The 17,532-nt window shown below is 30.8% G+C and overlaps 2 protein-coding genes across 7 annotated transcripts in view; both read left to right on the top strand.

Moving 5' to 3' along the window:
- LOC127722919 (TM2 domain-containing protein DDB_G0277895-like) overlaps positions 1-17,532 on the top strand; it is a 122,398-nt gene that overhangs the window by 86,910 nt on the left and 17,956 nt on the right. The gene's annotated exons all lie outside the window — the stretch shown is intronic.
- Positions 2-15,960, top strand: LOC127722745 (uncharacterized). The gene is made up of 10 exons (XM_052229341.1): positions 2-792; positions 1,526-1,648; positions 4,406-4,547; positions 4,887-5,041; positions 6,247-6,371; positions 7,064-7,169; positions 7,684-7,779; positions 10,090-10,218; positions 13,641-13,857; positions 14,910-15,960. Exons 1-10 carry the CDS (start codon positions 652-654, stop codon positions 15,272-15,274), a joined length of 1,599 nt encoding a protein of 532 aa, XP_052085301.1. The 5' UTR covers positions 2-651; the 3' UTR covers positions 15,275-15,960.

Below are 17,532 nucleotides of genomic sequence, written 5' to 3'. Positions count from 1 at the left end.
CTCTATTTTTTAAATCAGATTTTTTTTTTTGACATATCGATTTGATACCTTTTAAATTTTATTTGTTACCCACTAGAACTATTGTACTAGCTAAATAGTATCAACGATTCTGTAAACTTCAAATGCACTGGCAGTGTGAGGTATTTCCGATATTTGCTATTACAAAAACCAAACAGGCAAACTGCAACAAAATCTTTTGATTTGGATATAAAAGGGAAGAAACTGTCGAAATGATATATAAATATGTATATTGGATTATAAAAACCCTCTAGTTTATCTCTGGGAACAGTATATCTAACTATTTATATATATCTTCCTGTTTATCTTCAAATTATCAAAAATTGTATATTTCTTTTGCGTCTCTAGAAACTTACTTAACCGTTATCGTCTGTTGTAAACATACATCATTTCGAACTTTCTCATGACTTTCCCGAGCCATGAACGTAAAAAAACAAAAAGTACCGAACGACCGTTTAGTCTGGTATCCCAAAATACTGCTAAAAACCAGGCTGTTTGACCTTTCACCTTGCATACGTCAATTCGGACTACATCGTTTTTTTCTAATATGCGTATGTAAAACCTAAACTTCCGAAAGACAACGCGAAACGGAACGTTCAACTTTCAAATTCGTCTGTCTGAGAGTTTGACAGAATGGCTTGGTGCTTAGACAAGAACAAGGACGAGAAGAAAATCACATTGTTGATTAATGGAAGACAGGCCGTCCAGTCAAACGGGGAAGATTTTCCGGCAGTAAATTCAATAAAACCAGGAAGGAATGCTGATGAAATCTGGGTACATATTTTAATTTTTATAAATGTTAAAAGAGACATCAGCGTCAAAATGAAAAATACAAAATACCCTTTTATCTAATATGCACCATACAAGTCCTGTTTTTTAAAGCAATGAAGGTCTCAGTAAGAACCTTCTTTTACTTTTGTGTAAACGTTTATAGATATAAGAATATTTGCCGGCGCCGTCAAAAAAGAAAATTTGCAATTTAAAATTTCAAGCCAAAAGCATTTGAAAAAAAAATGCATTGGGGCATAAAAAAAGGGGTCCATGCCAAAAAGTGTGTCTGTGTACAAAATTGGTGTGGACTTCCAAGATTTTAGAAAAAAAAGGGGGGGGGAGGGTCCAAACATTTCCTGGCATAGAATTTATAGATTAGTGATACTAGAATAAGATTACTATGGACAAACATCAAATGAAAATCAAAAAAGAATAATGAATAACATTTTACCATGATGATGAGATAAAAATACATGATTTTCAAATTACAATGTTTTCTGAAATTATTTAACCTCACAAAGCAAAAACTTAACACAAGTGTACTTTACTGATTGGTATAAAGAATCCTTGTTTCCTGGTAGCAAAATAAGAAAAAACACAATTGAACATTTGATACAAATGCAGTTTATTTTGAATCCAATATTAAACATGTGTTGTAAATTAAAATGTTTAAAAAAAAAAAACAGATGAGACCATCAACAACATTTAATTGTGATTTTTTTTATATATATTTCAGATAGCATTTACAGGCGTTGAAAATGGCAGGAGACTTTTGAGGAGCCTTTTCTCTGCAAAAAATGATTTTTCAAATATGCTAAACTTGGAAAGCAACACATTATTCATCACAAGCGTGTATGATGTAAGTGAATTTTAACAGAAGTATAAAAACTATATTTATTAGTCCCCTACATACGAAGTAACGTTGAAGGAGACTTTATGTTGGCACTCTGTCCATCAGTCAGTCCGTCTGTCTGTCCGGCAAATCAGCTTTCCACACTTTTTTTTTGTCATGGGGATGATGCTTGAAGATATTGGTTTGAAATTTGGTATATAGTATAAACATGACAAGTTACAGATCAAGTTCTAATTTTGTTCCGGTCTGATGAGTTTTTGCAGAGTTATGGCCTTTGGACTTAGAAAAATCACATAAGTAATATGTTTTCCACACTTTTTTTCGTCATGCTTGATGATATTGACTTCATATTTGCCATATAGTTTAACCATGACAAGTTATAGATCAACTTTGAATTTGTTCTGGTCTGAAGATTTTTTGCAGAGTTATGGTCCTTGTACTTAGAAAGTTCACTCAAATAATTATTATTCCGCATCTTTTTTTAATGATTAAAGATATTGACTTGAAATTTGGCATTTAGTTAAACATTGACAAGTTACAGATCAAGTGCGAATTGTGTTCCGGTCTGATGATTTTTTTGCAGAGTTATGGTCCTTGGACATAAAAATATCATGCAAGAAATAAATTTTCCACTATTTTTTTTGTCATATTTAAAGATTTTGATTTGATATTTGGTTTATAGTTTTACCATTACAATTTACAATTAAGTTACAGATCAAGTTTAAATTTTGTTCTAATTTGATGATATTTTGTAGAGTTATATGATCCTTAGATCAAAAAAATCTCAGAATTAATTAATTTTCTTCACTTTATTTTAGCTCACCGGGGCCCGAAGGGCCCCATGTGAGCTTATGCCATCACTTGGCGTCCTCCGTTGTCTGTCGTCTTCGTCCTAAACTATTTCAAAAATCTTCTCCTCTGAAACTACTGAGCCAAATACCTTCAAACTTTAACTAAATGTTCCTTAGGGTATCTAGTTTATAAATTTTATCCGAAGTGTTGATCCATCAACAAACATGGCCGCCATGGCTAAAAATAGAACATAGGGGTCAAATGCAGTTTTTGGCTTATTTCTCAAAAACTAAAGCTTTTAGAGCAAATCTGACATGGGATAAAATTGTTCAATTGGTCAAGATCTATCAGCTCTGAAATTTTCAGACGAATTGAACAACCCATTGTTGGGTTGCTGCCACCGAATTGGTAGTTTTAACAAAATTTTGCAGTTTTTTGTTATTATTTTGAATATTATTATAGATATATATAAACTGTAAGCAGCAATAATGTTCAGCAAAGTAAGATCTACTAAAAAGTTAACATGACCATAATTGTCAATTGACCCCTTAAGGAGTTATTGCCCTTTACAGACAATTTTACACAATTTGTTCACCAAGTTTGCTAACATTTAAAAATCTTCTCCTCTGAAACTACTGGGCCAATTACCTTCAAACTTTAACTAAATGTTCCTTAGGGTATCTTGTTTAAAAATTGTATCCGAAGTTTGTATCCATCAACAAACATGGCCGCCATGTCTAAAAATAGAACATAAGGGTCAAATGCAGTTTTTAGCTTATATCTCAAAAACTAAATCTTTTAGAGCAAATGTGATAGGGGTAAAATTGTTTAATTGGTCAAGATCTATCTGCCCTGAAATTTTCAGATGAATCGAACAACCCATTGTTGGGTTGCTGCCACCGAATTGGTAGTTTTAACAAAATTTTGCAGTTTTTTGTTATTATTTTGAATATTATTATAGATATATATAAACTGTAAGCAGCAATAATGTTCAGCAAAGTAAGATCTACAAAAAAGTTAATATGACCATAATTGTCAATTGACCCCTTAAGGAGTTATTGCCCTTTAAAGACAATTTTACACAATTTGTTCATCAAGTTTGTTAACATTTAAAAATCTTCTCCTCTGAAATACAGGTGAGCGATTCAGGCTCTTGAGAGCCTCTTGTTTATTCATGCCAGACTACCGTTATACTGATTTGATATTTGATATCTATAGTTTTAACAAAAATTAACATATCAAGTTCATATTTTGTTTTTGGGAACAATGAATTATAACTGGTAGGGGACTATGTATTGCCATACAATACTCTCAGAATGCTGGATAATATCCATGTTGGCCTGTGTCCACACTTGTTATATTATAGATTGAGTGATACATGTATAAAAATGTGTAGCATAATATATTATTAATACATGAAGCATTATTAATAAGATAAACTAATATTCATTATATGTGCATTGTGGTAAGCACACCTGCTACATGTATAACCATATTGACAACAGGATAGTTATTTACTGCAGGTAAATCTGCTTTTAGATAAAAGAGGATGGGGAATAGATGCCTAAAAAACAACTCTCGACAATATAAATGTGTTTTTGCAATATTTTTATGAAATTCTCTTTTGATCTTAATACTGGCTGATATTTTCCATTCCCAAGAAAGTTGAGTGATATGAAAAATTATTTGCTAGAGTAAAATAGCTATGAACAGATTATCAATCATGTTGAGATGACCAAATTGCAATGATAATCTATAGATATTGATACGAGTAACATAACATCAACAATGAGCAAAATCCATCACAAATAGCTAATAAATTTAAAACACTTAGAGACTCGATTCAGAACTTTAAGGTCTTTTAACAGTCAATACCAAATCATTTAATGTTCACAAGCTCATTTAGTTCCACTTATAGTTCAGTGTTATTAATTCCTAAGCAAAACATCTTTTATCTTTTTTTATATTCAGAGAGCAGGTGAATGTATTCCAGCCATACCTGGTTGTTCAAGGAAGAGAAAGGCCACAAAGCCCCTTGAAGATGTTGATGTGGAAGAAGGGAACGATGAGGGAGTTTACAAATATGTTCAGACAGTTGAAGAAAAATTTGTTGGTAATTCAATAAAATAATTTCTTACATGGTTTGATGGAAAAAAAAAATTCTATGATGATGCATGTTAAATTCAGTTAACCGCTTGAAAATTCCTGTGTTTATAAATTTTAAATGATCTTTCATAGAATCAAAAAAGGAAGGTTGGGATTGATGTTTAGGAATAATGGTGCCAAAAAAATCAGAATTATTGAAAACAAAATTATATTAGTAAAATTAATTATAATGTAAATTAGACTTAATACAAAACATGATAAATAAATTAGGATACTTTTTTATGAAAAGAATTATGTTTTAATAAGCAAATAGATAGTTTATAACCTGTTTATTGTCACTTTTTAGGAAAGTTTGAACTTGACATTTTGTCAATTTATCAAACACCAGAGCAGTTTCTATGTAGACCACTGAAGCAGCAATGGGTTGACTATCTAAAAATTAAATTATTGAACAGCAAAAGCCAAACCACCATCTTTCCATTGCTGCTAGACCCAGAGTGTGTAAGTTTTTCTTGATCATTGTTTTGAATATCATTCAGTGTATATATGGAAAATAGTTTATGACAAAAACTATAGTGAGTGTCATTATAAGCAGCCTGTTTTTACATTCAGCATTTTATTACAGTACCAGCAATATATATCTTTAATTCTAAGATGACGTCCTTCAAATGCTTTGCGTACACACCTGTGGTAAATTATGAATATATTGTTTGGGTTGTTCTGATCTTACTCCCACCTCATATGCTTTTTTATGAATGAGCTACCCGACGTCATAGAACTATGACGTAAGAATATAAGCATTTTACTGGAAAATACACGCTTGTGAATCCGAAAAATCATCACAACTAGGAAACGTAAATAAACGATGCTAAAATGTGGTATAAGCCATTTTTTTTTATACATATAAGACATATAAGTAAATTATCATTTAAATTCATCCAAAACTATCTAAATACGTTATTGTAAATAGTTTAAGCATGTCACTAATTCAGTTTGCTCATTCTTTTTACGCCAATTTAATAGTGCCTTTATATTTGCCTCCACCTAGAGCGCTTCAATCCGGAAGAATTGCTGTATTTGTCCTATTAGAATCGAAATAATTCATGGGGGCTTGAATATATTGTGATCTTACCATGGGTTGTTCCTTTATGCTGATATTTTACCCCTTGCTATCGCTCAGGGTAAAATATTTTGCATAAAGGAGCAACCCATGGTAAAATTACAATATATTCAAGCCCACATGAATAAAAAATTTAAATATATTAGATAGAGAATAAAAAAAGCATGGCTTCAATTACCAAGTAATTCATTCAATTGAGGGGGGGAGTCAACCAGTTGTAAAACATGCTAAATTTGAAGACTTAACCTGTTGCTTAAGAACATGTTCACAATGATTGAGTATAAGATATATACAGAGCCAGACTTATATGTAAAGTAAAACAAATCAACCAAAAAAATCAAACGAAATTTAGTTTGTGAAGTTTCAAATTAAGGATGTATAATTGATTGCAATACTATTACTGATATATTAATAACTAGTTTTGAAAAGAATTCTCAATTTACAATTTTCTGTTATTGGTCAATTTATATATGAATATGAGGGTCTTTAAATTTCCTTCCTTCAATAAACAATAAACTCTGTTAATTTCATGTTTATACGTAACACACCTTTTAATCAAAAAATTTTAAAAACCTCATAATTTCAGGTCTCAAAAAAGGAAAACTTTGATGCTTCAGTATTTACCACATACAGATATTATGCTTTAGGTGGTAACCATTTTACTGGTGCACTTAGGCATCTAATTGAAAGTGGAGAAAATGTGAATTACAGGTATGTTTATTTTTATGAAATAATTTTTGTATAAAAGAAATTTTATTTCTAGATGTTAAAACAAAAACCTAACACTTGAATATGTTCAAAAATATTAAGGGGAAAAAACTCATACCAGATCTTAATCATACTCTTGATGTTCAAGTTATATTTTTAATTAGTTATAAATGCTAATCTTTTTTTTTACTGGTAGGAAGTCTAGTGTAAATATACATAGAAGAAAGTATATTTTGGTAAATTTGCAAATTTAAGGAGACACAGGCCTGCCACGCCCCAGCCCTTATTGCCCCTGGAATGTGCATAAAGAAATTTGTTTGTCATAAGGGGAGATAATTGGAATACTAGTAGTTAAAAAAAAATACATTAGAATGTATACTGTATAGTGGTACTATTTTAAGGGCAACTCCTTCTAAAGGCTGGATTGGTTTCAGTGAAACTTCATACAAGTGAAACACATAATAAGTAAAGATGTGCATGAAAAAAATAAGTTGCAATCAAATTGTTACTATGGGAGATGATTAGACTGATTTTCATGAGTTAGAGACTGGTGAGGGTTGACGTGCCAAATAACATTAAACTGTAAGATTACTATTTACCAGAAAACTTAGATATACATTACTATATATTGGAGAATGGAAAGGATCCTTATTAAATTATTTATTATCAATATGTTTTGACAACATTTTTTACAGAAAACTACAGGCTCGAGTGTATGTTGGCCTCACATCAGAAGAGGCAAGGATTGTGGGTAATTTGCATAACAAATCAAGCAGTACTGTACTGAAGCTCAATTTTCAGGTATGCAATCCAATATGAAGATACCATATGTTAATTAGAATCTTCATAAGGAATATTGACTCATAATCAAGGTAACTATTTGAATTTTCATGAGTTATCTTAGGCAAAGGGAGTAATAGGTTTTTGAGCTCATACCCCAGTGAAGCATGGATAACAATTATTCTATACTATATTGGAGTAAATCTTTCAATAAAAAAAATAAGATGTCGTATAATTGTCTATGTGACAACTCTCCATGCACCAATAACATTGTCATTGAAGTAAACCAATTATAGGTTACACTGAACAGTATAACTATGTTGGTTTTATATATTTTACAAATTAAAGAAAAATTTACACTGCACAAAAAATATTGATATTGGTTTACAGTTCAACCTTATTATACATATTTAGCTCAGCTTTCTTCCTAAATATTGCTTTTGTCCCTAAACTAAAATGAAATTTTCATCATTGTATATATTTGTAAATTTTCTTTAGATAACATAAATAAGATTTCTCTTAAAATCTGTAATAGGATAAAGTATTTCAAGCAAGACAGATAAGAAAAGAGACTGGGGATAGTAATCTCCGGAAGAAACTGGAAGAAGCTTTATGCTGTCTTGGAAATGAGGTAATGTTTTAGCCTTTCTACCTATTTTTATAAAATTTCACAAAAAGCAATACAATTGCTGGTTCTGGTAATGTTTATCCTTATATTTGAATTAAATAACATCCATTTTTATATAGAAAAAATATTTTAACTTATTTACCGGGTTTGTAATAACATGAGCAACACGATGGGTGCCACATGTGGAGCAGGATCTGCTTACCCTTCTGGAGCACCTGAGATCACCCCCAGTTTTTGGTAGGGTTCGTGCAGTCTGCCAAACTGTTTTAGGGTTTGTCTGACCGAAAGAGAGATTTGAACTTTTCTACTTTATATTCAACCAAAAAATCTTAAAATTTCTGTCTGACCGAATGATTTTTTGTCTGACATTTTGTCGGTCAGACAGAGTTTGGTATACACTGTTCGTGTTGCTTATTCTTAAGTTTTCTATGTTGTGTCATGTGTACTATTATTTGTCTGTTTGTCTTTTTCATTTTTAGCCATGGCGTTGTCAGTTTATTTTCGATCTACGAGTTTGACTGTCCCTTTGGTATCTTTCGCCTCTCTTTTAAAGTGGATTTTACCCAGTCTGAATTTTGTCATTGTTTACCTTTTTATCGGAGTGAATGTTTAAAATAAAAATGATGTGTTTTCCACTGTGTTGGTGATTTATGTTAGATAAGTCTTTGTTCTTTTTTTTTAAATTCCACCACTAAGGGGAGATAATTTATTTTTTTATCAATTATAATTTATATTCTTTTTCACATAAGTTCATTAACTCCATTTGATTTCTTTTATTATTCTTTCTCATCGAGACATTTCTGGAGATTAAAGACTTTAGTGTTTTCTTCAGGAATTTATTTAAATGTCAGTTTTTCTTTATCATTGTCAGCTTTGTTAAAATGGACACTACTACGGGGCGTTTTTAATGACCTTGACTGGCTATTAAGCCCTTGCTCTGTCAGCAAAATGTACAGAAATGGACTACTACTATAGGGGGGGGGGGGGGGGGGCGGGGGTGGGGGAGTTAAACGACATTGACTGGCCCTTGCACTGCCTGTATTCACAGAAATGGACTATTACTGTAGGGACGGTTATTACAGACCTATTATTTACACAATCAGAAAAAAAAAAAAAAACAATTGTGCGGTATTTTATATTTTTTACACTGCAAAACAAAAAGATCAATTTCTTAATATGATTAAATGTCTGTATAAATTGATTAAAAATTGTTAAATCTTATAGTTTTTCAAATTTAGTAATGATCAAGATTAAATGAAATAAGTGGCATTAAAAATTAAATAATGAAGATTTTCAAGGAAGACAACAAATTTTGACTAGCTAAAATTGGAACATATAACAAGGAGATGTCACTCTTAGTTACACAAGACTCAATGAAGAAATAATGAATACCGAAATTGTTGTTCATGTAGCTCTGGTTATCTGAACTGTCAATAAATCAACCAGTTGTCAATCTTTATGTTTGGTACTACTAGCTATCAAATGCCCATGGCAAAGTATATTATTTTAAACAAAAATTATCACCTACTCAGAAAAATGCACGAGCTATTTGGTTTTGATGTCTTCTAATTTGTGTTTAAGTACATAATAATTCACTCTTTTAAACATTATTTGCCTCTTCAAACTTATAATATTCTTATTCGTTTATCATGTGTTTAATATTATATCACAAGTTCCAGTTAAGATTTGACCTAACTTTAGTCAGGTAGAATAACTAAATGTTTTTTATACCCCCCAAAAAAATGTTTTTGTTTCACCCTGTCCGTCTTTCGGTCTGAATCTGTCAGTCCATATGTTTGTAAGCCCAACTACTCCTAAACGAATCGATCAATATTTATGAAACTTTGCACAGTTGTATCATACAACCTGAGAATGTGCATGAAAGAGGAAATTGCTGGTCGGAATTTTTCCAAGGCAGATAATTGAAATTAGTAAGTTTTAATATAAGCAATATGTGGCTTCAGGTCTGGTAAGAACAACTCCTAAATGGATGGATCAATATTGATGGAATTTTACAGTTGTAGCACACAACCTGAGGATTTGCATGAAGGAGGATATTTCTTGTTTGGATTTGTTTCAAGGGAATTAATTGAACTTTCTTAGTTTTGATATAGCAATATGTGACAACAGGTTTCTTAAGTGCAACTCCTGGATAAATATTGATGAAACTTTATGCAGTTGCAGTACATGACCTTAGAATATATGCATGAAAGAAGATAATCCTGGTCAGAATCTTTTCAAGGTAGATAATTGTACTTATTAGTTTAAATGCCCTTAAGCCTAAAATTAATGTAGTGTAAATTAATTTTTCAGATGTCAAAAGATTCAATGTCAACCGTCCTAAGTGTTGCAAGGTACACAGATGAGAATTACCAAATGTTCCTTCAAATAGTGCACTCATTTGAATTTGAAGAAGGTCTTGAGAAGAGTTTACCACAAAATGTAATTAATTTAAAATCAAATTAAAGAATAATTAAGGGGACAACCATTTGATATTTTGGAGGGGGGGGCATCCATTTTATATTCTGTGGGGGAGGTGGTGCATGGGGGCAGGAGGATTTTGAAAATAGATAAATTTTCCTGGCAATAGCTGAAAATAGATATCTCTGCCAGCCCAAGTCAGGAAACAAATAAATAATCTGTTCTCAGTACTACAGGAAAACACACGATTCAGTTGTAAAGGAGATTGAAAATAAATGGTTGTGCTGCAAATTTCACAGTTCATTGTACTTTAAAGTTTTGAAATATAAAAACAGTATATTTTCAAGTTTTTTGTCAATTAGGTAGTTTATGATGAAATTGAAGTCACATCATCTTGGAAAATAGTGCACATATTCATATGTAATGTGATCTAATTGAATTGTATGCAAATTAGAGATTGATCCCAATTTATGGTTTATAATGAACATGGAAAGTGATAGTGCTGGTACATTTTCTTGTTTATTACATCATTTTGATATGCTACCCCAAGTCAAAGTGGACAGCAGTTCTTTAGCAGTTTATTAGCATTCACAGTTCTTACTTGACAGCTGTTCTTTAGCAGTTCATTAGCATTCACAGTTGCCAAATTCAAGGCAATAGTTAATTTTCATATAGGCATTCCAATAGCATTCCATAGCAGTTTCTTAGCAGTTTATTTAGCTTTATTATTTAATTACCAATTACATTATTACATTACATTATTTAGCAGTTATTTTTGACGAAAAATTTAAATGAGATACTCAAAAACTGCTTTCTTCTCTGAATATTCATGAGAACTGCTATAATAACAGCTATCAATAATGAATATTCATAGAAACTGTTAAGTTGTACATCCTAATATGGTTTTCTTAACTGCTAATAACTGCTATGGAATGCTATCAGATCTGTCAAAAGTTGGAATACAAAGGTACGATAAATAAACTGTGTACAAGATATGAATGCAAAAATAAAATTCTAATTTTACTGTTAGTCTTGTTGAAATTTCAAAAATACATGTTATATTTGTAATTTGAGCAGTAACTGCAATCAAATTACTCTATTTCAATCCAATAACCGACTTGTTAAGGGGGTGTAAACATGTTTTTTTGAGTACCGGTACTTTACCTGGCCTTAGAATAGACCCCTTATTAATTATGGAAGTGGCTGAATAAGAAGAACAGTTAAGAATGCACTTTAAATATCAGTGCTTTTAATAAGCAACTTATTCAATAAGAGTGGTTACTAGATTATAATAACTATTAATTACCTTGACTAAGTGATTTTCAGATTAAAAGTTATTTCTTTTTTATTATTATTTAATTACCAAATGTACTACTAATTTCTCTCTATATACAATATACAAATGATATATATTTTTTATGTGGACCAAAAGACAACAGTTATCTCCTCTTTCTCTTTTGGATTTAAATAAAAGAAATCTTAATACATGTAATTTATTATGTTTCCACTTTCTGAATCAAACCTAAGTAACATATATTAACTTCATTAAATGGATTGTTTGTTCAATATTAACCAATCAGCTATTTGCGGCCTAGGTTTCCCTAAAATTCCCTCCCCCTTTTTTCAACTCTTGAATATGATTCATTTTTCGTTTTTTTACAAAATTTTATTAAAATATTCATATATTTATTTTCATAAATAACATCTTGCACTGTAAGTATATGCTAGTATTTTATCACAATCCTGTAAACATCAGATATTCTATTTGAATAAACAACTATCCCCCTTTTTTGGGGCGTTCGATCTGTATGGTTTCTGTTTTCCCCTACAAAGTTATGTCAGAAAATTCACATGCATTAACTGTTACTTCAACTTACTGTACTGCAGGTGTGTGAAAGTATTCCATTCAGCCTAAACTAAACCTTATAACTGACAAAAATGTAGTTTTTCATTAGCAAGCATTTACACACAGCTTGGAGCCAAAATACACATTTGAAAATGATCGAATAATCTTCAAATAAAGGTTTACTTTCAAGCTGAAAATACAGCCAGATCCAAGCATTTTTATAACAGAGATTAAAACCAAAACTGCTATCAAACTGCTATTGAACTGCTGTCATAACTGTTGTCCAATTGACAAATTGACAGCAGTTTTAGAAGGTATAAAAACTGTTAAGATGAATGCTAAGAAATGGTGAAAAAGGGCAGTTTTTCAAACTTCTATAAGATGGACTGCTAAGAACAGCTGAAAGACTGCTAAAAATATGAAGAACTGGTAAATAACAGCTGAAAAACAGATAATGATAGCAGTTCAATTTGACTTGGGACACTTTATGTGTATTCAATATTTAAGATTGATTATAGAATTTCCATACATTGTTCCATTAAAAATCTGAAGCGAGGGTGGGTATGCCGTGTGTGTGGCTGTTCTTTTTTACTCCCTGTAAGATAAAGCTAAAACATTCTAATAAATCTGTAGCTTGCATGAATAATTTCGCTAGAAAAAATGTGCTTAATTCTTTTAATTCTCAAACCCAACATTTGCCATTTTTAATTTACATGTTTTTCTCTTAAGCTACCGTCAAATCCAAAGTTGATATTTCGTAACTAAGGAGCCGCCATGTTGACTTGCTGAAATCAGTAAATATGCGAATAATGCAATAAAATAGAAAATGAAACAACACCTACCTCAAAAATCCATTTTAATGTAATATACGAATTTCGATGGTTCACGTAACGGAAAAACCTTCAGCTTAAGTGTTTTCATTTGTATGACGCCATGTTTTGAAATGACATAAATGCGCCAAAAGCATTAATGGACTTTCGCGGAATTTTATTTATTTTGATTTTGTAGATTTCTACGAGCTCTTGTGCATTAATTCTTTTTGTTATACATCTGAATAAGAATAAAAGTTCTGTAGTCTTTTTTCAATTGCAATTTTTAAAACAATAAAATCGGCATAGCGTTTGCAAATATATTCCAATACATGTGGATTTACGAGGGAGGTATATTGTTATGTATATCTCTGAGTCTGCGCTAAGTATAGATATATCAAGAATTTTATCACAGTGTTGTTTACAAAGCAAAAGAAGCACGTCATATCAGAATATAGTAATAATTTGTACAAGGCTTAGAAACATGGAAAAAATAAAGGCTTAATTTGCACTTTTGTTCTGTTTCGAGGCAAGTGCCAATAAAATTATAAAAAAATTGGTTTAATAATCATTAGAGAAACAGATTATTACATCGTTACTCGTAAATTCTGTACATCCCTGATTACACCAAGATAACTAATATAACGGAGTCATTTTAATTTTGAAAAATTCAGTAAAAACCATTCATTTTAACATAAGAGCTGATAATGCATCCTTTATGGGTCATGAATGAAAATAACATCATAAACATTCGGAAATAATAATTATCTAGTTGTTTTACTTTTCAGTTATTTAGAATTCTTCAGGGTCTTAATAAGGAAACTGTTACACTTGCTCTACAAAAATCCAAAACAGAAGGCTTAAAAAAAGGACTGGAATGGTTGAAGATAGAAAAAAATTTATCTGTTTTAAAAACAGCATTTGTGAACCAGACAGATTCTCAAAACTGGGAATCGGCCAAATCCCTGTTTCCTCAGGAATCCTCCAGGTTGAGGGACTTTGCAGGTAATTTTATACATTTAGTACAGTACATAAGTATAAACATGTAACAGACACTTTCTGAAAGCAATAGGCATGCAATAATGTTTTATTATGAAAAATATGAAATCCAAAACATTAAAATTTGTTTTACACAAGATAATTAATCATGCAGTGAGAAAGATAAAACCTTGGTTCATCTTAGCCAACACTGTGTATATGTGGCAAAATATGTGCGGCTGTACATCAGAATTTACATCTGTAAATCCCAAAATTGGTTTCTCAGATCTCTTCCTTTAGTATTGACTCAACCAAATATTATGAAACTTAAACACAATGCTTATTACCACAAAACACATATCAACTTTGAGTTTGGGTGACATCACTTTTAACATATGCATTTAGACCGATTTTTGAGTTTCTGCCACTTAATTGGTAATTTTAAGGAAATTCTATAGGAAAATATATGCAAGTAGCTATCACATTTTGTATGAAGCGGGGAAGTGCTTCTTGCTTAAAATGTGATCGCTACTTGCATTTATTTCCAGATACATTTTCAAAAACCAGCATTCAATTCTCATATTTACAGCTTTTAGGAATAAAATACATATTTTTGTCTTCTAGTTAAGTCTTAAACCTTAAATAAACTTTAATTTAGAAAATTTAGCAAGCATTGTGAATTGCCAGATATGTCATGTTATAAAATTTAAATTAAATATTTGATAGCCTCAAAAGTATTTGTTTGAAAACACCATCTGCTCAAACCAAATTACAAATAAATGGGATTTCATTGAAATCGACCGATTCGTTATGCAAATTATGACCTTTAAGTCGAGCAATATTGTTGCACGTGCCACATATGAAGTTAAAGATAAACTGTTAACAGCAAAAATGTTGTAGATATAAAACAATATAACTTTTGTCAATTTTATGTAACTTCATACTTTGATCCTTGGTTTAAATAAAAGAAGTCTTATTTAACTTAAAGTGTTAGGCTAAGTCAGTGAATTAATTATAATGTAATAAAACAAGTTTGTTGTTTTCAAGGTAATAAGTATCTTAACTTTATATTTTTTCAGATGTAACATTAAAGAAGAAAAGTCTACCAACTGGATTTGTGGAGTTCTGTTCACAAGCTAGGGATCCATTGATGCATCCCACTCAATTTACTGTAAATTTTGATATTAAAATAAACAACAAAACATGCTCCGGAAACACAGTAGAAAGTATTATTTGTAAATATAAAAAGAAAATTCTAATTGAGTTAGAAAAAAACAAGAATAACATAATTGCAGAGCACTTTGAACAGACGTCAGTTGACTCTTTGTGTACACAATCAGATAGCACCATTGATACCCTTGACAATACTCAAGTGTCCATGTCTGACACACAAATAACACATATTCCAGAAACTCAAATGTCACTCAATCTTTCTGAGCAGTAATTGATTCATTAACTAATTTACTGGTTTTAATACCCATCAAAATTCAAAATCAAATATTAATCGCTATGTTTGTCACTCTTTTTATACGCCCGTTTAAGGGACGTATTATTTCAACTGTCCTTACATAACCATGAACATTTATTATTATTTTTTTAATTTATTGACCAAGTTTACACATCATTTATAACCTCTAGAAATATTGAGTTGAATTGTATAGAGAAGTATGCACATGCATTTAAATCCTTCATTATACCACGGCTTTAAAAAGCGGAGGTATATAGTGATGGGGAAGTCTGTCCTTCCGTCCGTCTGTCCCGTATACTTTGTATCTGCAACTCCTCCTTAACCACTTATCTGAATGATATGAAACTTTCTCAGATTCTTAATAATATAATGCCATTGTGCACCTCCTATTTTGTTTTTGTTCAAAATCATTTTTTGGGTTTCTATTTAAAAGAACATGGACTTTGCCATTGCCTAAAAATAGGGGGTACCAATGTTGTATCCGCAACTCCTCCTGAACCACTTATTATGATTTAATGAAACAAATCCCAGATTCTTGATGATATAATGCTATTGTGCACCTCCTATTTTGTTTTTGTTCAAAATCATTTTAGGGGTTTCCATTTCAAAAACATGGACTTTTCTATTGCCTAAAAATAAGGGGTACCCATGTTGTATCTGCAACTTCTAAACCACTTGTTATAATTTAATGAATCTTTCTCAGATTCTTAATGATGTAATGCCATTGTGCACCTTCTATTTTATTTTTGTTCAAAATCATTTTTGGGGTTTCTAATTGAAAAAACATGAACTTTGCCATTGCCCTTAAAATGGGGTACTCATTTTGAATCTGCAACTCCTCCTAAACCACTAATCACAATTTAATGAAACTTTCTGAGATTCTTAATCATATAATGCCATTGTGCACCTCCTGTTTGATTTTTGGTCAAATTGGTTTTTGGGGTTTCCAATACCAAAACATGAACTTTGCTAGGAGCCGGGTATAAGTTTGTGAGCTCTGATCACAGTTCCTCTAGTTTAATTTCTAAATAGTGACAATTTATGTTCAATCATTTATGATTTAAAACTATGGCAAGTTAGTACTGCAGTAACAGAGTTGCAAATTTTTCTTGGATATGTGTGACAAATATTCAGACAATTTTGTATATGCACTGTTATTGATTCTTAAAGACATGTGATTCAGTAAAGAACCCATGGTGAAACTTTCTTTAATTTTTTAATTGAAAGTCAATTTTGATGTGCACTTTTGAAATATGAAAAAATATATATCTCTAGGAATTGCATGTTTCATCTAAAACTCAAAATTTCATACTTAAATGTTTTTCTCAAAAAAATTAACAGAAGTAAATATTGTCATGGTTATCAATGGTGAGTCAATCTGTTTTTTGGTTTATAATTTTAATAGTACACATGTATAAGTGACCCATAGATATTTGTTCTCTGCACTACAGGGGCATGTCAAAAATTTGAAACAGTAATTGTTTTGTGCAATTTTGGTATAAGATTCTTGAAGTAATATAAGGTCAATAAACAATACAGATTCACTAAATTTTAATGTTGTCTACCTCAACATTCAAAATGTTGGTTTTTATCAAAAATGTTTTATTTACTAGAAACTTCAGAGTTGCAGTACATAATAAAGAGAATAACCATACATTGTCTCAAAATATAAATTTTATTTGTACTCGCCTCAAAACAGGATGAAATGCTTGGGACAGACTCGCATTCATCCTGTTTCTAAGCCTTTTACTTATAAATAAGTTTTATACTTTGAGACAATGTATGGTTATTCTATATGTCATTGTGAAGTTATTTCTGCTGTCAATAAAAAATATATGCATAACTTATATTTTTCTCGATAATTTAATATATCATGATAAAATAATATTACAAGTCTTCTGATAATAACTCTCAAATAGTTATTATTGCAAAAATACTGCATTAACTTAAAATGAATTTTAGCTTCACTGCAAGTGTATCATATGCCCTTTAATGTGATAAGCAAGCTTAATAAGTGAAAAAAAAAACTGTGATAGTTAAAGATAATGACATTTATTATCATTAAAGAGATTTTTACTTTTTTTAGAAAGTGATATATGAGTGTATCAGAGATTTTTACTTTTTTTTAGAATGTGATATACGAGTGTATCTTATGCCCTTTAATGTGATAAGCAAGGTTAATAAGTGAAAAAAAAAACTGTGATAGTTATAAATAATGACATTTATTATCATTA

Source organism: Mytilus californianus, unplaced genomic scaffold (genome assembly GCF_021869535.1).
Source record: "Mytilus californianus isolate M0D057914Y unplaced genomic scaffold, xbMytCali1.0.p SCAF_1, whole genome shotgun sequence".
Taxonomy (NCBI): Eukaryota; Metazoa; Mollusca; class Bivalvia; order Mytilida; family Mytilidae; genus Mytilus; species Mytilus californianus.
Note: the sequence above shows the minus strand (reverse complement) of the source record. Positions and strands in the feature narration are given on the sequence as shown.

Excerpts from the sequence above, each read along its gene's own strand:
- LOC127722745 (XM_052229341.1), top strand. The coding sequence starts at position 652 with ATGGCTTGGTGCTTAGACAAGAACAAGGACGAGAAGAAAATCACATTG. Across the intron at positions 1,649-4,405 it reads TCATCACAAGCGTGTATGAT|AGAGCAGGTGAATGTATTCC; the intron begins GTAAGTGAATTT and ends TTTTATATTCAG. Across the intron at positions 6,372-7,063 it reads GGAGAAAATGTGAATTACAG|AAAACTACAGGCTCGAGTGT; the intron begins GTATGTTTATTT and ends CATTTTTTACAG.